This window comes from Indicator indicator, chromosome 1 (assembly GCF_027791375.1).
Source record: "Indicator indicator isolate 239-I01 chromosome 1, UM_Iind_1.1, whole genome shotgun sequence".
Classification (NCBI taxonomy): Eukaryota; Metazoa; Chordata; class Aves; order Piciformes; family Indicatoridae; genus Indicator; species Indicator indicator.
Genome location: NC_072010.1, coordinates 72,343,332 through 72,367,818, shown reverse-complemented (window position 1 = coordinate 72,367,818; position 24,487 = coordinate 72,343,332). Strand labels below are relative to the sequence as shown.

Here is a 24,487-nt window from a genome sequence, read left to right as displayed (position 1 = left end):
GTGGAGAGGTTGTATGAGGGACTATGGGATTGGGTGTCCCAGTTTGAGGAGCCAGACATAACTGAGTGGAGAATCATTCTGCAAGGAATGTATAGAGAAAGTTCGGTCTCCTGATACAGACCAGAAATCTGTATAATTGCTATGTTGTGTTTAAAATGGTAAATAAACCACTTTATTTGGGGTTTTAACCAATTTTAAAATCTTCCAACATGTAAAATGCTCTCAAATAAAAGGTGAATGGCGTTGCAGTTGGAAAGTAACATGAAGAATATTATCCCTGTAAGCTGACTTAAATTGTAAAGAACGTGGTTCTGACTTCAAGCTCCAAGCTAATTTAAATTTCACATAGACTAAATATATCTATCATCTTCAAGCAGTATTTTCATTTGGAATAATGTGTCACTTGTGCTTATTTGCTAACTTCCCAACTACAAAATAGATATGTTAACTATCTGATTTGTTGCTGTGTCATTTGCTTCAAAGGTATTTTATCTCAGCTTCACAAAAGTTCTAATTTTTTCATGTTCTTATGCATGCTATGCATATGCAAGTATTGAAAGGTAATAATTAGATGCATCTGCTTACGTTTTCCAGGAGCAGATGTTACACAAATTAAAGTGAACATAACTATCGCTCAACATCATTAAAGAAGTGACTCATATAATGATTTCTGAACTTTGACAGGCAGTTAAATACTCTACTTTGGCATATTTATTCTATTTTCAAAAAATCTCATGAAAAAAATTACCTTCATGTGCAATTGAATCAACAATGAATTGTGTGTTTCAGGTTACAACTTCTACTTCTCTTCACACTGGAACAGTAAGTTGTCAGTCCCAACAGCAATGCTTATTAACACCCCAGGACAACCACATCAGCTCACAAGCAATGTTGTAGAGTCCTAAAAGACTTAATAGCACACTCTAAGAGGATAAAGACACGAGAATGGTTTTAAGAAATTAGACCAGAAGTCCATATTTCTTGGTATAAAGTTTCCAACTGCGGGCAATGGTGAAGGCTTAGCAAAAGTACAAAAGAAGAATGAGATTAAATTGTGACATTTGTTCAGTTTTCTCTCGGTATCAAACTCTGAATCTGCTCAGGGGTTTCCTGGGATGTCTGTGTATTTTTCATGTCAAGCAATGGGTAGGAACTGCCCAGTTTAAATATGCACATCCATACATATATGCATGAAAACAGAGTATCCTTTCATTTGTTTTGAGCCTGACATCTGGTAATTTCTTTTGCTGCTCTCTGTTTCATACAAGTGAGAAGCTGTGAATAGCTATTGGCCTCTTCCACAACATTATTACAGATATCTGCAATATATCTCTTAGTTGCCTCTTTTCTAAGTAGAAAATTCCTTGCATGCTGTCTGTCATTATATGTAAGATACTCTGTTCCTTTTATTCCCCTTGCTGCAGTTCCTGATACCTTGTTAGGCTCTGTCCTGTTGGAGACAGAGCCCAGAACTGCACGCAGCATTCAGTATGTGAGTGGACTAAAATGATGCAGCACAATCTTTCCTTTCTTCTATTTTCCAGACAGTCTAAACATTCTGTTTACTCATTTTGATTTTACGGAATATTAAACTCTCTCTTCATGAAACTGCTGATTAATATTGCAACTTTTTTTTTTTTTCCTGAGTGGCTATAGTTAAACCAGAACTTACCACTTAGTCCATAGTTAGATCTATTGTTTTCCCATATGCATTACTTTGTAATAGCATTGAATTTTAAATGTTTTATCACTCAGGCATTCAGAATGCTGCTGTCCTTCTGCACCTTTTCATACTCACACCTTTATTTTTTACTGTGGCAGTTTTAGGCTAGTGATGCCTAGGAGAATTTTGCACAGATTGAGTAGAAAGTGATAGAATGTAAATAAATCACCACTGGATACAAAAGAAGAATATTGATAAGGTCTAAATAATCCCATTGGTCTGATAACTAACCACCACATGTACTGTTTGGAGAAATGTTGTAGCAAATACAAGCACCTTGATGTGCATCCCCTGTCAGTGCTGTTTATGAGGATGATGACTAGAATGAAATTCTGCACAGATCCATGATCAGGTTGACAAGTTATCTCCCAGTGTATTGAAAAATGACTCCTAGGCTCTCTTGTTTGTTTCTTGTCTTTTACTTGGTCATTAATCCGTATCAGGAGCTACTTGACACTTTCTTTAAGACCACTTGATGATTTATAGTAAGTGTTTATAGCTTAAGTAAATTATTGTTTAGGTGATTTTGGCTTGCTTTTCTATCTTCTATTATTTTTTTCTCCTCTGAACATGGCTTTTTATTTTTGAAGTGCATCTTTTTCATTTTAATACAACTATTTACCCAAACTATTAAACATAGAATCACAGAATGCTCTGGTTGGAAGGCACATCTAGAGGTTATCTAGTCCAACACCTCTGCAGTAAGCAGAGACATTCCCGACTAGATCAGGTTGCTCAGAGCCTCATCAAGCCTGACCTTGAATATCTCCAGGGATGCGGCCTCCACCACCTCTGGTAATGGAGGCCCAGTGTTCCACCACCATGGTAGTAAAAACTTCTTCCTAATGTCGAATGTAAATCTACCCTTCTCTACTTTACATCCATAGCCCATTGTTCTATTGCTACATGCCCTTGTAAACAGTCCCTCCCCAACCTTTTTGTAGGCCTCCTTCAGGTACTGGAAAGCTGCCTTAAGGTCTCCCTGGAGCCTCCTCTTCTCCAGGCTGAACAACCTCAGCTCGCTCAGCCTGTTTTTGCAGAAGAGGTGCTCCAGCCCTCTGATCATTTTTGTGGCCCTCCTCTGGACCTGCTCCATCAGGTCCATATCCTTCTTGTGCCGGGGGCCCTGGAGCAGGACACAGTACTCCAGGTGAGGTCTCTCCAGAGCAGAGTGGCAGAATCACCTCTCTGGATCTGCTGGCCACACATCTTTTGATGCAGCCCAGGATGTGATTTGCCTTCTGGGCTGCAAGTGCACATTGTTGGCTCATGTCCAGCTTTTCATCCAGCAGCACCCCTAGTCCTTTTCCACAGGGCTGCTCTCCATCACATCATCCTCCAGCTTGTATTGGTAATGGGGACTGCTCTGACCCAGGTGCAGAATGTTGCACTTGGCCTTGTTGAACTTAATGAGGTTCACCTGGGCCCACTTTTCAGCTTGTCCAGGTCCTTCTGGTGGCGCCCCATCCCTTTGGCATATTTGTTGTGGCACTCTGCGTGGTGTCATCTGCAAACTTGCTGAGGAAACACTGGATCCCACTGTCTATGTCATTAATGAAGATAAGAAACTGGTCCCTGTACAGTCCCCTGAGGGACACCACTTGTCACCATCTCCATCTGGACATCAAGCCATTGACCACTACACTCTGGATGTTGCCATCCAGCCAATTCCTTACCCACCCGTCAAATCCATATCTCTCCAACTTAGGAGGATGTTGTGCTACAGCATGTCAAAGGCCTTGCAGAAGTTCAGATAGATGGCATCCATTTCCCTTCCCTTGTCCAATGATGTAGTCATTCCAATGTAGAAAGCCACTAGCTTAGTCAGGCATTCTGGACTTTGTTACTCAACAGTTATTTTTCATTACTATAGACAATCTTTTCTCCAACTTGGCAGCAAGCAGCTTCATTTTTATACAATTTACTTTTTGAAATTAAATACTATTTAAAAGATTATTTCCCAATTCCATCAGAGTTATGGAGCAGTTACTCTGTCACAGCGTTTTGACCCATGACTTGCACGTTGTTCAGAACCAAGTCAAGAGTGTCTTGACTTTTTCCAGCTTTCACCAAAAGCTCCTTTGTGAATCAGTCCTTTGTGGTGTCATTTAGTCTCTGCATCACACCCCAACCTGACATTTACTCAGTTTGCGTGGGGGTGATTGAAGTTTCTGATTACTAATTTGTTTTTTTGCCGTCTCTTAAATCTCTCTTGGCACCTCACTGACACCACTGTCATCCTGATTAGACAGTGACAACTTATTTCTAATACTTATGTAGGCCTAGTATCTTAATCCATAGAGATAACATGTTACCTTCAGTACAGTTAATTATCTGATGCAAAGCTTTCTTTAGCATACATTGCATCTTTCTTCTTGCTTGTGTAGTTTGTTGTTTGTTACAGGTTTCCACTGACTATTTTCCTTCTACAAGCTTCTGTTGCTCCTACTAGTTCAGTATTCCCACTTAAAACTAGGTATTTTAGTTCCTGTGTCTTAAAACTTCTAGCATTTCAATAGTAGCATGTATGCATTTGGTCTGGTTACTTATTTTTCTATGCTACCTTGAAATGGTAGTTTTGGATGCAGAATTAGCTTAAATTTTGTCCTAAATGAGTTTTATCTGCTTCTGTCTGTAGAGCTTGTATTTTCTTACTTATTCTATAAAGCTTTTTTAATTTTCAACACTCTATGATTCATTCCCAAATCAGATTTTCTTCTGTACTCATTGACTTTCCTATAGTCTTTAATTCAATCTTCTTCTCTAATAACCTTTCCGGGGTTTAGATCCAGCAGCTTTACCTGAACTCTATTTTGGCTGTACAGATTTATGCAAAGTTTGTCCAGTATTGATCTGAACCCTTCATCCCAGTGCTGCTGTGTGAAGAACTCACTCTCCAGACAGCATGAAAAACACTGCTGGAGGAAGAGTAGAGGCAAATAATCAAGGATATAATTTTCATATTTGAGGAAGCCATCTGATTATCATAACTGAGGTTCCCTGCAGAATACTATTCTCTGGCTGAAAGCAATGGTATATAATGTACCTTGCTCGTGGTGCTTTACTCAGCCACAGTTTGTTCACCCAAAGACCATGTGGGTAAAGATAATTTCTTGATTCTTAAATGCCCTTTGTTGCTTCTGAGGTGTTTGACAATAGTAGATAAATTAAGTAATTGAGAAGTGGTTGTAGGCTGTACCTGTGGTTCTGAAGACTCCATTTCTTTAAATAACTGCTCTGTGCTTTCTGAATCCCAGGAGTGATTTTGAAATTAGTGTGTCCACTAGCACATATTTGTACAAGTAATTTTGCTGCAGGAGATGCATTACAGAGCTGAGTAACTGTTTAGTGAGGCAAAAGCACTTACTGTAAGGGAGGAGTATTTTTGAGTTGTCAGTGTTTTCACCAAATTTCCAAGGAAATAAAAATATTTGTCTTCTGTCCTTCTGATTGATACTGCACTAGTAATAATGCTGTAATACACAAGTAGCCCCTTCTACATTCAATTACTTGAAGTGAGCATATGGCATTCACAGCTTCTTGTCTTTGCAGGTATGTGGTATTGCATGTATGTGTTGGTGTTGGAAAACAGCCTACAATAGCCTTGAGGAAAGTGTTGTTACTGTATGTAGGTCATAGAATCATAGAACAGTTTGGGTTGAAAGGGATCTTAAAGATTTAGTTTCATTTCCCCTGCCATGAGCAGGGACCCCCTTCCACTAATCCACGTTACTCAAAGCCCTGTCCAACTTGACTTTGAACACTTCCAGGGATGAGGCATCCACAACTACTCTGAGCAGCATGTTCTAGTGCCTCACCAGCCTCACAGAAAGAATTTATTTCTTCCTAACTTCTAATCTAAATTTACCCAGTTTAAAACTGATACACCTCACCCTACCACTACAATCCTTGATAGAGTTCCTTCCCCATCTTCCCCGCAGGCCTAGTTCAAGTACTAGAAGCCTACTTAAGGTCTCCCCAGACTCTCCCCTTCTCCAAGCTGAACTAACTTTCACAGCCTTTCTTCATAGGAAAAGTGTTTCAGCCCTCTTGACGGTTTTCATAGAATAATAAAATAGTCTGGGCCGAAAGGGACCTCCAAAGGACTTCCAGTTCAACCTCCCTGCAGTCAGCAGGGACATCCCCAACTAGACCAGGCTGCCCAGGGCCTCGTCAAGCTTCACCTTGAATATCTCCAGAGAAGGGCCCTCGACCATCTCCCTGGGTAACCTGTTCCAGTGTTCCACCACCCTCATAGTAAAGAACCTGCTCCTAACATCCAATCTAACTCTGCCATTTTCCTTCATCCTGTCACTGGCAGACCTTTGTAAACATTCTCTCTCCATCCTTCCTATAGGCCCCCTTAAGGTACTGGAAAGCTGCTATTAGGTCTCCTTGGAGCCTACTCCTCACCAGGCTGAACAACCCCAGTTTCCTCAGCCTATCCTCATAGCAGAGGTGCTGCAACCTCCTGAACATTTTCATGGCCCTTCTCTGGACCTGCTCCATCAGGTCCATGACCTTCCTATATTGAGGTCTCCAGATCTGTACACAATACTCCAGGTGAGGTCTCACCAGAGCAGAGTGGCAGAGTCACCTTTCTAGATCTGCTGGCAACGCATCTTTTGATGCAGCCCAGGATATGATTTGCCTTCTGGGCTGCAAGTGCACATTGTTGACTCATGTCCAGCTTCTCATCCATCAGCACCCCGAACACCACTCAACTTGGTGTCATCTGCAAACTTGCTGATGGTGCACTCGATCCCACTGTCTATATCATTGATAAAAATATTAAACAGCACAGGTCTCAGTACGGACCCCTGAGGGACACCACTTGTCACTGCTCTCCATATGGACTTCAAGCCATTGAGCACCACCCTCTGGATGTGACCATTCAGCCAATTCCTTATCCACTGAACAGTCCACTCATCAAATCAATATCTCTCCAACTTGGTGAGTAGGATGAAGTGGGGGACCATGTCAAAGGCCTTGAAGAAGGCCGGGTAGGTCACATCCATAGGTCGTCCTGTATCTACTGGCATAGTTACTTTATCATAGAAACCCACTAGGTTAGTCAGGCAAGACCTGCCCCTAGTGAAGCCATGCTGGCTGTCCTGAATAACCTCCCTGTCCTCCATGTGCCTCAGCATGGCATCTAGGAGGATCTTTTCTATGACATTCCCTGGCATGGATGTGAGGCTATCAGGTTGGTAGTTCCCAGGGTTCTCTTTTCTGCCCTTTTTAAAAATGAGTGTGATGTTTCCTTCCAGTCACCAGAGACTTCACCTGACTGCCAGGACTTTTCAAATATCATGGAGAGTGGCTTGGCAACTACATCAGCTAGTTCCCTCAGGACTCTGGGATGTATTTCATCAGGTCCCATGGACTTTGATATCTTTAGGTTCCTCAGTTGATCATGCATCTTGTCTTCACTTACAGTGGGAGGGACTTTGTCACCCCAGTCTCCAACTTTTGTGGCCTTCCTCTGGACCCACTTCAACAGATCCATATTTTTGTTGTGCTGAGGGCTCCAGAGCTGAAAAAAGGATTCGTGTTAGAGTTTGACCAGAGTGGAGCAGAGGGGTAGAATTACCTCCCTTGATCTACTGGCCACACTGCTTTGTTATGTAGCCCAGGATATGGCTGGCTTTATTGGCTGCAAGTGCTGTTGATGGCTCCTGTCTGGTTTTTCATCCACCAGTACCCCCAAGTCCTTTTTCACAGGGCTGCTTACAGGTCACGCATTGTCCAGCTGATACTTGTGTTTGGGATTGCCCAAGGTGCAGGACACTTGGCCTTGTTGAACTTCATGAGGTTTGCACAAAGGGGAAAATAACCAATATGTTACCCACTGCAGGATCAGTTTTGCTCTAAGTATCCTAAGTAGGTACAAAACTCCACTTTAAAAAAATCCAGTTACTAAAACTAGAAGTTTTGAAGATTTGTGACTAAATATGTGGTTTGTGTTCGTTGCTTAGACTGTCCTATTTGTGGCTTCAGGGGACGGGCCACACTGCAGTTTGAAACTCTCCTCATTTTTATTTGTGTAGTGACACAGTTTGATTCCCTGATTCCAACAGCTATTAGCTAATCTTTGCAAGGTGTTCAGATCACATGTAGGAGGGGAGATACTCCCTCAGCAAGAAATTTCCCTTTGAAATCACTCACAGACTAAATCTTTTTAAAGGGCACTGGTAGGGAACACACTTTTCTACTTCTTTCACAAGTCTTTGTATGGCAAGAAGTTTGTGTGGGGGTTGAATATCATGTATGCTTCTAATATTTCTTCTTGGATGCAGTTTTTGGCTTTTTTGCCCATTTATTTTGTGCTTTACCAAGGTTTATGAGCATAGCTTTGTCATGGGATGAGTTTATTCTACCCACGGTAATGAGTTTTTTTAGGAAATGCATTGTTTTCCTTTTGACTTAGCATGCATCCCAGTTTTGTTGTTGCAAAATGTAAAGTTGGATTTAGTGTTACTGATAGACTAAAAGGGCAAAGTGAGGGAAGCTGGCAGTGTGAATAACATGTCTGGAGGGAAGGGAATATGCTGTGCAGGTCACTTCACTGATCACCTTTCCAACTTTTGGCTGTTGCAGAGAAATCTACTCTAGTTTATTTCCTCACTGAAAAGTGGGCACATAGCATCCTGGTCCTAATGAACTGCCTACCCATTTACATATAAAGAGCCAGAGTTGCTATGGATACCTTGTCATGGTGTCTGTAGTGGTGAATGCTACTGGTGCAGGGCAACAGGGCAGGGCACACAATAGTCTAAGATAAATAGGAACGTCTGGACAAATACAACAAATAACGTCAACTTACGGCGCTTTCTTGGAGCTTTGCTTTTCCTTAACTTTTTAAAATTGATAGTTCAAGTAATGTCAAAGAGAGATACCAATTGATGTATTCGTGGTAAGAGCAAAGTAGAAATATAAGAATGCAAAATGGGTACTTGGTAGGTCTGAATTTTTTAACCTCTGTTCATATCTCAAAAATTAAAAAAAAAAGCATCCCATAGCTTTAAGATTTTCGGGGACTAGCTTAATTTTCCTGCTCACTAGTGGCACGTCTTACTCCTGTGTAGGAGGCAAAATCAATTAGTTGTCAGTTCCCATCTTCCTAAGGTCAGCTGCCTCAATTGCGGGAACCAGCTGACAGCTTATAAAGGTTGATTTTTTTCTTCCCTGTAGGTTGTTAGCAGGATTTCAATTAGTGCAATTAAATATATCTACTTTCTTGAAGTTCTGGAAGTTTTAAAATAAATAAATTTGTGCTTTGTGGAGAAAGTTCATTGCCTCACTGAGCCTAGCATTATTTTTCTTTCTTACAAGTCTTTTTTTTTGAAGGATATTTGGTGGGGATTTTTCTAATTTGATCTCTTGGAGTTTTCAAGTACAGCATCTAAATATTTGACATTTCTATTTCTATTCCTCTTTTTTTTAGGAAGGCTCAATCAGATACTGAATTTTATGTTCTATCTGTCCATCATCAAGTGGATTTCAATTGCAATTTGCCACACAGACTTTGGTCAGATCTTCAGGGATATAGTGACAGACCATACTTCTTTTAGCTAGCTTTCTGCCACTAGATCACAGAGTATGATACACTTGATGTCTAAAGGTGTATATATTAGCATTCCTTTGATCAGCCCTTTGGGCTCCAATGAAGCCTATGGTGTCATAATACTTGTAATAGTCTGAATCAGAGAAGAACTATTTAAGTGTTCTCCCCCTGTCTGTCAGGGATTAAATACCCCAAACTGACTTCTTATTGTTCTGACTTATGTCCCTGAACTGAAATATTTGCAGAAACTTGTTTTTTTCTCTCTCCATATTCACCTTCCAAAGCTCAGCCCAAGAACTTGCTTCCTTGTCAGCTAGTGTCCTCTGATGTTCAGATGAGAGAACACCCCCAGAATGGGAAGGCATATCTGTCAGTTTGTTGTGGGCAGAGGAACACAGAGAGAGAAAAGCCAGCTTTTGAAGAGTAAGCTCCCCTGGCCATTGCAGGAAGGCTGCTCCCTTCATTCCTGTTGAAAAGCTTCTCTTCTGTTGCACTGACCACCAAAAAGCTGGGGAGAAGCTGCTTTGGCTGGTTGCTATGTCAACTGTGCTGCCTTTGCCTGCAGAAAGCCAAGCACAGGTTGGTATGGCAACCCTCTTCAGAGATGCTCAGTGGGAGACAGACTCTTTGGAGAATCACAGAGTGATAGGGATTAGAAGGGACCTCTGGAGATCATCTAGTCCAATCCCGCTGCTGGAGCAAGTTCACCTAAAGCAGGCTGCACAGGATGGCATCCAGGTGGGTCTTGAATGACTCCAGAGATGGAGACACTACCATGTCTCTGGCCAGCCTGTTCCAGTGCTGTACCACCTTCAAAATAAAGAATTTCCTCCCCATGTTTAGATGGAACTTTCTAAGTTCAAGTTTGTGCCTGTTACCACTTGTCCTGTAACTGGGCACCACTGAAAAAAGACTGGTCCCATCCTCCTGACACCCACCCTTTAGGTATTTATAAAATATCTCCCCTCAGTTTTCTCCTTTACAGGCTAAAAACTCCCAAGTCGCTCAGCCTTTCTTCATAAGAGTGATGTTCTAGTCTAATCGTCTTTGTTGCCCTTTGCTATATCCCATCAAGCAGTTCCCTGTCCTTCTTGAATTGAGGAGCCCAGAACTGGACGTAGTACTCCAGATGAGGCCTCACCAGGGCAGAGTGGAAGGGGAGAAGAACCTCCCTTGGCCTGCTTGCTGCACTGTTCTTGATGCATACTGGAATACCATTGACTTTTCTTGGCCACAAAGACATATTGCTGGCTCACGGTCATCCTGTTGCCCACCAAGACTCCCAGGTCTTTTTCCACACAGCTGCTTCCCAGCAGGTCATCTGCCAACTTGTACTGATACATGGGATTATTCCTTCCTATGTGCAGTACCCTATACTTGCCCTTGCTGAACTTCATAAGGTTACTCTCTGCCCAACTCTCCAGCCTGTCTAGGTCACACTGGATGGCAGTGCAACCTTCTGGTGTGTCAGCTACCCCTGCCAGTTTTGTGTCATCAGCAAATTTGCTGAGGGTACACTCTATCTCTTCAACCAGCTTGTTGATGAATATTTTGAACAGGACTGGACCCATGACTGAGCCCTGGGGCACACCACTTGTTACAAACCTCCAACTAGACTGCCCCACTGACCACAACCCTCTGTGCTCTATATTTCAGCCACTTTTCAATCCACCAGAAGACACTGTGTTTTTGCTGGACATGAAAACTCTTGTGCCAAAGGGTATGAGAGGAAAGGAGAGACCTATGCAATCATACATTTATTTGGAAAACTTTGGTTTGTAGCATCAAGTAGGTTCTTGGTGGCTAAAAAGTTCCTTAGATCTATTTAACACTATTTTATAACATCATGTTTCAGTAGAAGAGGAAAAAAAAACATGGTAATTTGTTACAAAGGATACAAAGACAACATAAATGTGTGGAGGGTCACACTGAAATCAGTGTAGCTAAGCTGCTTTAGCAGGGCATTTTCTTAACAGAGTATTTTAGCCACATGCTTGGGAAAATATGTGTCATGTTTTCATCTTGCTACTATTGTAAAGTTTTTGAGTGGTGTCACAGTGAAGTCTTCTAAAAGTGAGGTGAATCTTTTGCTATAACAGCAGATAGACTAAGAAAACTTAAGAAGAAAGTGCTTTGTTAGAGTAGAGGGGATGAGTGTGTGCATAGATACGTCTCCTCTCAGGATGCTCATGGACTACATCTACCAGAGACATTCTGATCAGGCAGTTTTCTTGAAAAAGTCTTTGCAGAACAATAGACTTTGATGATTTTCTCTGTTTACTGACAATTAAATAAGCAATTTGTGGATTACAGATGGGGCAAATCAAAATGTCAACAGGTGAAATACAATGTAAATGGTTTATTTAGAAAAAAACATATGAAAATTGCTGAAGTTTTTAGGAAATTTTGAATGCTGAGAAAAATGTTTAAGTGATCATCTCATACAACTGAATAGTACTGCTGGTAAATTTTGACTTCCTAAGGTTAGTCTTTGTGGTGGGCTGAAAATTCTCCCCAACAAAAAATTGCCAGACCAGCTCAGTTGGAAGCAAATGAAGCTGTATTTACAAGCAAAACTACAATCTAAATGTGCAATGTGGTGAATATGTACAAAATATACAATATTTACATATATTTGCAGTCTATAAACAACACAAGAACCCCCTGGACAAAACCAGGGGGCTACCAACACCTTCCCCTCTCCCTGCTCCCTTCCCCCTTGTACACAACAGAGGAGAGAGAAGAGTAGAGAGCTGTTTGTTAATGTTCAGCCACAACAAATCAATGCAGCCAAGGTCAGCAAAGCCAGCAGAAGCCACAGCTAGTATCTGCTAGAGTGAAGGAAGCAAAAAGAGAGAAAGTTAGTTTACCAAGCTAGCTTTATGTTATCCAATGGGATTATTTAGACCTTATCATTATTTTCCTTTTTATATCCAATGGTGGTTTATTTACATTTTACTACTTTATGTTCAAGATCTGTGGAGAATTTTCCAGGCACAGCCTAAAACTACCACAGCTTTTCTGAACCCGTCTTTACTAAACAAGTATTTAGCTATGTGAATTATTGTGTACATGAATCTATTTCTGAGGTCCCCCCTATGCTAGGGGGACAGATTTACAGCTACTCTGTTGAAATATAGAATTCTGCACCTTGCTTTGGGATTATTGGGAAGAATGTAACTCAATCATCAGTGCTTCAGAAATAGCTCCTTGTAGTACACCAGCCATATCTAATTTTTGAAATTGTGTGGAAGGTGAGGAAAGGGACCTTGAAGTTATACGGAGAGTAAGGTGTGGATTTTCAATATATCTTTTTATCCATTGAATGAGTACTTGCTTTATTAACTTGTCAAAGATAAATAATCCAAAAGGTGATGATAATTAGCACATTTTCCTGTTGGTCAAGAAAACCAGCATGTGAATTTATATCCAAATGGAAATCAGAGCCAGGAGTATGCATTCAAAGTAAATACAAGTCTGTCTTCCCAAGCAGTGTAATAGTTCTTTTTTGCATACATTTTTCTAATATTTCCACTAATTTTCAATGTAATTATTTTGCTTGAATAATTTCTTTTGCCTAACTGCCATATTAGCAGTATTCTGTACGAATTATTAATTGCAGTGTTCTCTCTAGCAGTAATTTTGAAGAAACACATCATTTTTACAGCTAATGGAAAACTTTAATATCCTTGATACATAACATAGTAAGACTGTAAACTGTGATAGTCAAATGTAGAACATTATTGCTGCTATGATGTTGTTAATTTTATTTTGATGAGGAAACTTTTATTGAGGACAGGAGGAAAAAAGCTAAAGATAACAAACCCCTAATAGAAAGCAAATTATTGTTTGCTTTTAGTATTACAGCACATTAGTATTTACCACTCATTAGTACTATAGTCAGTGCATTAGGTGTTCTACATTAGTATGCTATAGTACATTCTGCCTGTCTAAAGTAGCTTTGTGGTTCAATAATAGTTTTCTTCCTATATGGTATTTTCAGTCTCTGGAGAGACAAATGTCATGTAGAAAACACTTAAAAATTTATTTGTACATGGTTAGCACATAATAGTTGTGGGTCTCTGTAATTCTCCCCTAAGATGTTTTGAAATCACAGAAAATTCTCACAAAGAACACAGATATATTATTGTTGTGGTCGAGGGGGGAATATTATTAATTAATTACCTTCACAACAATAATAAACGACATGGCAAATGGGTATTAATAAAAAATATTAACCCTTTATTAATGAAATATACCAAAACTCGTTGTATGCCAAAAGGATCGTTGTACAGTTGGAATATATATTTACAATGGGAATATGCAGTTTTAGGGCAAATATAAACTATTCTGTGCAGATTAGGAGGCAATAACTTGGAAAGCGAAAGTCCCCGAGAGCAGATAGCGCTCAGTTACAGCAGGGGGGAGGCTCGATAAGAACCTTCAAACCCAAAGGGCAATGAGTTAATTACTCACAGCTGGTTTTACCCACATGGAGGATGCTGCTGTGTCAGCTTTGGAGCGCTATTGTAAGGTGTGGCACAGCAGATTGCTGGTAAGGAGAGATTACTGCATGGTCCCAGGCTGGTCTGGCTTCAGTGGACGACGGGCAGTTAACGACGCTCTTTGCAACAGGCACTTGCTTGGTTCCTGGGTAAACTGAGGCACGGCATGACTCTGATGGCAAGAGGAAGCAGGCTAGGTGGATCCAGCTTCTAGGCTTGAGGCTTCTCTGGCTTGCATGTGTATGGTTCGTGGCTTTATCCCAGGCTCTGGACCAGGCACTCGAGGCAGGGCAAGGCAACTTGAGGCAGCTTCATACAAGACAGGTCCAAGTAGGCTTGAAGCGAGGTTTGAAGCAAGGCAAGGCAAGGCAAGGCAAGGCTGACTACCAAGTCACTTATATATATACAAATTGACAGAGATCAATTGGTCCAACAGGGCACTGAAGCTAACCTGTAGCTGCCCAATGGAAAGGCGTTCTGCCAGGCTATAACCATAAAAGGCAGAAGCAAAGACCTTGTATCTGGGGGAACAGTGGTCAGCTTACATGCTCTCACCCCAGATAAACATCTTGTTTACCAGACAGGCAGGAGTCCTGTCCCCTTTGTCTTTTTCCTGCATTGCCCTGTTTTTCTGCAGGAAGGAGGGGAGAGAAAGGGACCCTGTCTAAACATCTTAAGGCCTGTCTGAGTTTATACTGGGCCATGTCATGGCCCTACCATTATCCTCTAGTTAAGTTGTGGTATCAGCCTGTTTACCATTGTGTCAGTTCCTTCACGAGGAACTATCTACTTTTCAGGTTGGGTTTTTTTTTACTTTTTTCTTCCTTTTCTTGTTTTCTTTCTTAGGGAAGTCTATGAAAAATACACCAGCACACCTCTCTGTGTGCATTAAGTGGCATCACTGCAGTGCTGGAATGTCAAGGATGCTCATCACCATTTCTTATCCCCATAGGATGTTCCATGATCTTTGAATGCACAAAAGCTCATCTTACCTGTGCAGTCCAACTTTTCCTGTTAGAGGACATTTCTCCTGTGCTTCAAAAGCACCATGTTTGTTCTGTCAGGTCATTGAATGATTTTGTTGCCTTAGATGTCTATTACTGTGAGGAGCTGCAGAGGGTAAAGGTGGACCCTGATTATGGCATGGTATCATGTGGGGAAAAAATACGATTTATGGAGTTGTTTGCTGCTGAGAAAATTGCTTTGAGCAGTAGTTAGAATTTCCTAAAACTGGCAGCTCTGTGTCATCTTTGACATAACATAGCAACAATACAGTACCTGTAGTGGAATTAATCTCTTCTGGCTTTAAACATCTACCCTCTTAACCTCTATATCAGATACTCCCCTGGAGGAAGGTGGCCCTTCATAAAATTTGTAGGCTACTTACTAAGGGGTAAAAAGTCCATTTTCTCATTTTACCTGACCTACTATATTTCTTTTTGAGTTCACAGCCAAAACAGTTTGCATTTTCCTCTGGAAAAGGGGAAACTTTCTTCTGTGGGTACACAATCTAGCAAATTAGTCAAAGAATCAGAGCTGACATCCTTATGGGTTTTAATAAGTTTAATTTCTTTTGTGGTTACATTGGTAGAAGCACCGTAAGGAACTGGCCTTGCCTGCTTGTTTTATCACTCCTCACACAACCATGCAGTTTCAGTACAGTTCTGATAGGAGTTGCTACTGCTTTTTGCTTTGAAGTGATTGAAAAAAGTGTGATGCTGAACAAGCATGGTTCATACTAATTCTTTCTACCCCATCATGCTGAGAACAGGTGAGTCTGACAGAGCACAAACGTACAGTGATCCTTCAAGGTGTTGTGGTAGCACACATGCTTTCATGGGCACTATTTTTGCCATGCCTCTTGTGCACTAGAGCGTGGGGTTAGGTGTCAGGGCATCTGGGTAGTAAATTGCCATTGCAGAAGATGCTACTTGAACATTTTCCTTGGTAGATACTAAGCTCAGAACTGGGAATGAGCTGATATTTTGCATGCAATAAGGTACTTTTTTAAAAAGCAACTTTTTGGGATATCATATACTTGCAAATATAATCATATATATTAGCAGATGTGTAGCTAGGGTGTTTATTTAAAGTGAAGATGAAGTAAGAATGAAATATGTAACTTAGTGGTTGTATTTTGGATGCTTGTCTTTCAGTCAAGACACTGAAAGTTCTTGATGTTTGCTGGGTGTTGCTATTTCTACGTGTAATTTGGAAAGTTTTTTCTCCATTGCTCCTTGCCATAGTAAATTTTCTTATTAAAAAAAAAATGACAGACTGTTACCACCTGTACTGTTACATGTGTTTTGCTTGGCTAGCTAATTACTCCATTTGTTAACTGTTAACATGTATCAAGCCAAAGGAAAAAGGAGACTAGCCTAGAGCTCTCCTCTGTTCAGATGCACTACTTCTCTTTTGCTTTGGTACTAGCCAGTTCATTTGACAGAATCACAGAATACATCTGTTTGGAAGAGTCCTCAAATATCGTCCAGTCCGCCCTCAACCCAGCACTGAAGGATTGACACTAAACTATGTCCTTGAGTGCCAGGTCAACATGCTGCTTGAACACCTCCAAGGATAGTGACTCCATCACTGCCCTGGGCAGACCATTCCAATGTTTGAATACCCTCTCTGTTCCTAGCATCCAGCCTGAACCTCCCCTGGTACAGCTTGAAACCATTTCCTGTAGTCCTTTCACATGACACCAAGGAGAAGAGGCTCTGCCCCTCCTCACTCCAACCTCTGTTCAGGTAGTTGTAGAGAGCAATGAGGTCTCCCCTCAGCCTCTTCTCCAGACTGAACAACCCCAGCTCTTTCAGATGCTCCATGCAGGTCATGTGTTCCAGGCCCTTCACCAGCCTCACTGCCATTCTCTGAACATGCTCCAGCTTTTCAACGTCCTTCCTGTAGCGTGGGGCCCAGAACTAACCACGATACTAGAGGTGTGACTTTACCAGTGCTGAGTACACCGGGATGATCACCTCCCTGTTCCTGCTGGTTACAGCCTTTCTAATACAAGCCAGGATGCCAAATGCTGGGCGGTGCCACCTCATTTCATAGAATCATAGAATCAAGAAGGCTGGAAGAGACCTCAAAGATCATCGAGTCCAACCTGTCACCCTAAACCTCATGACTATCTAAACCATGGCACCAAGTGCCACGTCCAATCCCCTCTTGAACACCTCCAGGGATGGTGACTCCACCACCTCCCCGGGCAGCCCATTCCAATGGCCAACCACTCTCTCTGTGAAGAACTTTCTCCTCACCTCCAGCCTAAACCTCCCCTGGCGCAGCTTGAGACTGTGTCCTCTTCTTCTGGTGCTGGTTGCCTGGCAGAAGAGACCAACCCCCTCCTGGCTACAACCTCCCTTCAGGTAGTTGTAGACAGCAATGAGGTCACCCCTGAGCTTCCTCTTCTCCAGGCTAAACAGTCCCAGCTCCCTCAGCCTCTCCTCATAGGGCTTGTGCTCAAGGCCTCTCACCAGCCTCGTTGCCCTTCTCTGGACATGCTCCAGCAATTCAACATCTTTCCTAAACTGAGGGGCCCAGAACTGGACACAGTACTCAAGGTGTGGCCTAACCAGTGCTGTGTACAGGGGTACAATGACCTCCCTGCTCCTGCTGGCCACACTATTCCTGATGCAGGCCAGGATGCCATTGGCTCTCTTGGCCACCTGGGCACACTGCTGGCTCATGTTCAGGCGCCTGTCAACCAGTACCCCCAGGTCCCTTTCCACCTGGCTGCTCTCCAGCCACTCTGACCCCAGCCTGTAGCTCTGCATGGGGTTGTTGTGGCCAAAGTGCAGCACCCGGCACTTGGACTTGTTGAATGCCATCCTGTTGGACTCTGCCCATCTGTCCAGCCTGTCAAGGTCCCTCTGCAGAGCCCTTCTACCTTCTAACAGATCAACACCTGCTCCCAGCTTGGTGTCATCTGCAAATTTACTGATGATGGACTCAATCCCCTCATCCAGATCATCAATAAAGATATTGAACAGGATGGGGCCCAGCACTGATCCCTGGGGGACACCACTAGTGACAGGCTGCCAGCTGGATGTGGCACCATTCACCACCACTCTCTGGGCTCGGCCCTCCAGCCAGTTCCATTTCTTTATATCTGTTTAACATTTCTGCATATACTGTTCATCTACACCTAGTGAACTTTTGGTGTACTGCTTAACTGTCCACAACTTTTATGAACTGCAATTTCTTGTCATTGATGTGCAAACCAGTAGAGACACCAAGCACTTACGAGATTTTGAATGTTAATAGAAACAAATTTTAATCAAGGCAAAACAGAGCTGTTAGAAGATACTCATTCTAATGCATCAGGGTCAGAAAGTTGGTTGCAGAGAACATTAGGAGTGTTATGTTCTTCTTGACATGCTAATGGGAGTGAAGCAAGTTGTGGCAGTTTAGGCTGCGTGCCCCCTGCCACTGCTGCATGAGATACACCTCTGGTGTCCTGGGTGCCCACCCAATAGGGCTGGACACAGGAAGTGGCGTATTTCTACACATAAATCCTGCGCCCTATAAATCCATCTGCCAAGTCATTCTCTTTCTCTTTCTTCCCTCTCTGCTCCCATGGGAGATGTCCTCTCTTATCGGGTAATGCTGGGGGAGTATCCTCAAGGCCACTTACACCTGACTAGGCCTAATGCCAGGAGGAGAAGGGGGCGGGGGGGGCAGTCTAGGACCTGGCCAGCCTGAGACTTGCCTAGCAGTGGGAGGGGGGAAGAAAGAGCCCTGGGGGTTTGGGTAGACCCTCAGGTGGGAGGAGGGAAGGATTGGAAGCCTCTGGGAATTGTGTAAGAGACTCTGTATGCTTTAGGATATTCTTTGCCACTATGCTGTGTAGTTTTTCTGTAGTTTCACCAATCGCTTTTCCATTTAAACTTTCCATCACTCTCCCATCCGTTTGTGTGAGTGTCATTCTTTTGTCCCTTTCGGGGCAAGAGATGTTCTGGCTGGCCCCAAACCAGCACACAAGTGCACCCAGTGTAGCATGTACATCATTCACCATTGAGCAGGAACCATTAGTCCTACCAAAGAAAGCTTCTGACAAAAAGGTCAAAGGACGTTCTCCTGAGCAGTCATATTGAATCTGAGTTTTGAGGAATGAGCTTCCTTCCAGGCAATTCCACATACACTCCTTTTTTCCATCACTGGGACCTTTTATTTTCAAAGGTCTTCTATTAGTTTCCTAAAATTTGAACAGCTTGTCCTTGATATCTGTAGTGATTTTTTTTTTTTTTGCTAAGCAATTAATGTGATATCTTAAAGCTATAGCAGATCCCTCATTAAAGAGAATGAATCACTGAATAAAAAATGCAAAGTCTCTGAATGTGAAAGGCATGCTCAAGTTTCATCTGATTTCAAGGAAATGCTGTAGGGCTTGAGGGAAGCAGGGCAGGATCAGTGCTTGAAACTGGGTTGTCTCCGCAGGAAACCCATTACAGGAATAGTCCATCCTCAACAGCCGTACTTAGAAAGCCTAACATCCTTTTCCCAGATAGGCAGCAAGCCTGAGGTGTTTTGCATCACCAGCTTGTAGAACCAGATGCGAATGCAGGTATCCTGTGGCTTGCACACCTGCTGCTAAATATTTAAATGTGTTTGGAAATTACATGCATTTGTCTATGTTTTGCAAAGAGCTTCATGATGAATTTTATCCTTTAGAACATTTCTGTAATTTGAAAAACCAAGTTTTAATGGCTTGTACTTCCTCTTTTCTTTCATTGTTAAATATGTCAGTATCATCATACCTTAACCCAATGTTTTCTTTAATTGTAAACACCAGTTTCCATTAATAAGACAGTATTATTTTCAGATGTTCTCCTTTTTCTTATATTGCATAAAAATAGGCTTTCTAAACCCCAAAATATCCTTACACACTTTGAAAGTTAGGGAAAGAAAAGACAAATGTGTTTCTAATAGGAAATTTTGATACTTAATGTGATTTTTTTTTTGTTTCAATTTTGTGGCACTTAACTTTAAGATGTTCCCAGAAGCTAATGAATGAGGCCTATTGTCTAAGACTTCCAAAGCATTTCAATATAGCATTATTACAACATGACTGAGTCAGGTGAACAAACTCTGAAATGAAATAAAGAATCTTAAAATAGATGGTTTAGGGCTGTGTATCTGTGCTTAGGCTTTTGTGCTAGTGATCACAGCTCACAACAGGCACTGTGAGCCTTAAGTAGCAAAATTATGAAAACCAAATATTGACATTAGTAGGACTTTACAATTTACTGTTCTTTTAAGTACCTATGTAACCTGTTGATAAGAAATATGTCACTGCAAGATGCAATCTCACATAAAGGCATATGTATAAATGACATCTTTGCAGCTAATTTTTCAGACAGAAGTTTGCACACTACTTCAAAACACTTTGAATGTTTTTGCCATTTGTCTGTCATTGTTAATAATTGGAAAGATGGCAGTATTTTCTTATTATCTCATTTATCATTCAGAAACTTCAGAATTTTGGGTAGTTGTCAGGGGAACTGCATGAAAGAAAAGAAGGAACAGAACAAAAGCTACCAATACTAGTTGAATTTCTTAAGATTTGAAATACTTCCTCAGACCAGAGTGATACTTGAATTATCCAAATTTTTCAATAAGGGATAGAAATATTTAATGCTTTATATAAGTGCTTTGCTTTTCAAAACAAAACACTAAACCAATAGCAAAATAAGTTAATAAATGAAAAAAAAAAATTCTAGTTGCACCAAGTGTGATTAACTGTTGTGCTTCTCTTTTTTTTTTTTTTCTACTCACCAGGATTACACTTTGACCATGTATTTTCAACAGTACTGGAGAGATAAAAGGCTGGCTTATGCTGGCATACCTCTGAACCTCACACTTGACAACCGAGTGGCAGATCAGCTCTGGGTGCCTGACACTTACTTCTTAAATGACAAGAAATCATTTGTGCATGGTGTTACCGTGAAGAATCGAATGATTCGTCTTCACCCGGATGGAACAGTGCTTTATGGCCTCAGGTCTGTACTTCTGTGATGAAGAGTTCTCTAGTCATTATGTATTGTTGATATTTACTTCCTGGTACAAGGTTATTCCAAACACTGGATAGCATATTATGTAACATTCCCTGGAACTCTGAAAGATGCCTGTAGAAAAAAAATGATGCACTCGATGTTTCTTCATTTTGCCAGAAGTGCCTTCAGTCAGGTTTTATCTGTTTCTGTAGTTACCATGTCTGGAAAGTTTAGTGGCTATAGGAAACAGAAAGACGCACATTAATTGTAAACCTGGAAATTATGTCCAAAATACAGGCAGTAAGATTGAATATAGGTGCTGACGTTGTCTCTTGATATGTCTGGAGTCAATAAAGGAAAAGGCACAAGCAGCCCTGTGTGAGTGCAGTCAAGCCACAGTCACATCCGTGTCTATGGGTACTTCCAGTGATTTCTTAAAGCAGGGATCAGCACTTCAATGTGTTATATTCCAAACCAGAGGTACAAAGTGATCTTACGTTACCCTACTTTCTACCTATTTTAGGCTTGACAGGTGTTTTCTTTGTTTTCTGTCATAGCTATTATGATTAGAAATGCCACAAAATTCCTTCTCATAATCAGCCTTATTACCCTAGAATAATCTTACTGGAATACTCAGCAGTACCAAAAAATTGCTTTCTTTGGGCATATTACTCCATTTATTCTAATGGTTTAAAGTGTACCAACAAAGTGAGCCTCTGCCAATGGCAGACCTGTTTACATCATTCCAAGTTTCTTGAGTTTGTAAGCATAGGTAATACTCAATATTGCTACACGTAGACAATGTAGGATAAAGAACCCCTAGTATAAAAATGAATGAAGGATGGAAAATGGTGTGGAAATGGATTATGTGTCTAGTATTATTTTACTTGCTTTCATTTTTTATCAGCAGTTGGGATTTTTTTATCAATGACTTTGGTCTTGGCCCCCCACCTTTTTAACTTCTATTACTTATCACATATGGCATATAATTAGATCAATCTTTCTAGACAAAATGAAAATAGACTGGTCTTATTATGAAATTTTAAAGAAGTTTAGGATTTCAGGAAATACTGTCATTATAATTAACTGTTTTAGCAAAAGGAGACTTTCTTTCATCTTGCATGCTGTTGACCTGCTATGGAACACTGCAGGTTTAGGATTCTTTCAACAACTAGCTAAATGTCAAAAAATGATGCAAGATATTTTATGTTTCCTTTATCTGAAGAACCATCCCCACAGTCAATGCAATAAAAAGGTGACAGAGGTTAGAACGCTTGCGCTTGTAGCGAAATATAGAAGTCTTTCTGTCACACTCTAAAATTTGAAGCCATTCAGATAGGATTATCTGCCATAAAGTACTGTGTTCAATGAAACTAGCAAAACATAGTTGTCCACAAGCAGACTGCATTTCACTTGACAGTATTTGCTTAGCAGGGATTTTATGAGTAGGTCATGTGTGACACACTACTTTCCATTCTCTTGCCTCAGAAAGCACCCAAGGGTCAGATATTCATGGTGTAAAGCAGAAGAGTTACTTAATGAAGGATAACTGCCTGAAATTAAAACTTGGCAAAATACAGGACATTATGATCTGAAGGAAGAAAGTATCTAAGTGTTAGCTCCATTGATATAAAGGCTTGCTCTTTCTGTGGCTCTACCGCTAGCCTGTCTTCTAGTGTTGTGGCTACAGGTATTCTGATGGCACTGGTCCCAAGCCACAGTGTAGAGGCAATGATTCATCCTGTGGGCTGAGACCAGAAACTGGAATTTTATGTGCTGCAAAACACAGGGTCATTGAGAATAATGGGGGATGTTTTGGAGGGCTGCAACTGATTATAGAATATCTATAGAGCAAAGCAGTTTCTCCAAAAAATATATAATGAAAGTAATCCCAGGGCCGCAGTGACTGTGTTGTCTTCTGAACAACATAAAAGTTTTGAAAGACTTGACCTTCAGTTATCCATGGTCTCTCTCTACTTCAGAGAAAGTAGTTTGCTACCTCAGCAAAAGTCTACAAGAGTGGAGGAATGGGACAGTGGCTTTTTGAAGTTTACCTCATTTCTGGAGAATTCTCTTTGAGCACGATGTGGACTGTTGTTCCACTTTGGTCAGAACAATATACAGGACTAATGGTGATACCACAGCTTTTTTTTTCACTAGAAATAATGAAAATATAGACTGGGGATCAAAAATAGTCTTTCTGACTGCTCGGGTATTTGCCATAGACCTTTTGTTCTCGGGCAGTACTATGGTAAACATTGTAAACATACAGAGTGGGGGAGTATGTGTATTTTATCTGAAAAGACTCACTAAGTTATTGCTTATATATAAAACACGGTGTATGTTTGCAAGGAGAAAAGATCAGTTGTAATCAGTCAGACAAGGCAACCACACTTAGTTCTGCTCTTCTTTTTTTTGGATGAATGTGCTTCTGTATCAAGATGAAAAGAAGATCAAATTAGCCATCAGGACTGTTACCTAGTCACATAAGAAATGCTTATATTGCTTAGACGGATTTATATTGTAAAATTTTGGGGAAGAGAAAATACCTTTCTGTCAATTGTTTGTTCAGCACCTCCCAACAGATCACAGGTGGGATTTCCATACAATATAGCAATATAATCAAAGACAATCATCACAGACATAAAGTAGCAGGGAAGGATAAAAGAATCAATATCCACAGGAAAGATGACTGACATAGGGAATTTTAAGCAATTAAAATATTTCCTTTGTGTATTGCATTCACTCAAATTGTGTGTGTATCTGTGTACTGCTTTATCTTTCTCTGGCTTGTAATTGCTTCTCTGTCACTGCTGTGATGATGAGTTCTTGAAACCTGATTGTACTGCTGTGTCAGGCAGCATCCCATCACATAAAATATAAACCTGCTCTTCTTGAGAGGTTGCATGCACAAGCCTGAGCAATTAACATTTGGTTTTAGTGAGCATTTGTGCAAGTTAAATTTGGTTGCTTGGGTGTTCACTCAGGAGGGACCTCTGAGCACTCAACTCTGAGTAAATGGGGTAAATCTGTTTCTATCTATATCCAGCTATATCTTCTTTTGCAGTGGATATTTATGAAATTGAATAATGATTTGAATTAATAATGATATTTAAGAACTGAATAATGATAAAAAAATACATTTTGTTGTAGTGTAAAAAGTTACTTGAGCAAGAATATGCAGAATCTTGTACTGGAACTTGTGACACTACAGTATGTGAATAGGCCAAAATAACAATACATTACTTAAAAAGCCAAAAGGTGATTAATAAGTACAAGTTTGCCCCAGATGCATAATTTTTAATAATTCTGACAAATTAATAATTTGTAAGTATATGTGTTCTGCATGGCTGGCATTTAAAACTAGTTACACGACGTAATAGTTGAGATCCTGGTACAGCATTCCGTCTTGTATCAGCATAGCTCATATGGATTCTGCTGCAGGATCTTCAATGAGGCCCAGGTCAGTGTAGGGGAATGTACTGAAGTGTGAGATGGATGCCTTGTAGCAGCAGTGTTCCTGTGTGCCTGGTGGTTTTACTCTGAGCATAGTTATCAGCTGACTCAGGACCAAGGTCATGTGATTGCATGATCAGTGTGGCTTTGTCAAGTTGATCCCTGCTATGTCCTTGTTCATCGAGGATCACACATTTAAGACTCAGTTTTCTTCTCCAAGACCCTGTGCTAGTCC

General features: G+C 41.0%; 1 protein-coding gene across 3 annotated transcripts in view; it reads left to right on the top strand.

Annotated features, from left to right (window-relative positions):
- The window catches only part of GABRB3 (gamma-aminobutyric acid type A receptor subunit beta3), a 195,072-nt gene that overhangs the window by 145,431 nt on the left and 25,154 nt on the right, over positions 1–24,487 (top strand). For all 3 annotated transcript variants that reach the window (XM_054381725.1, XM_054381733.1, XM_054381741.1), the window contains one exon: positions 20,582–20,802. In XM_054381725.1, the coding sequence (XP_054237700.1) occupies positions 20,582–20,802 (221 nt within the window). The remainder of the gene's footprint in view (positions 1–20,581; positions 20,803–24,487) is intronic.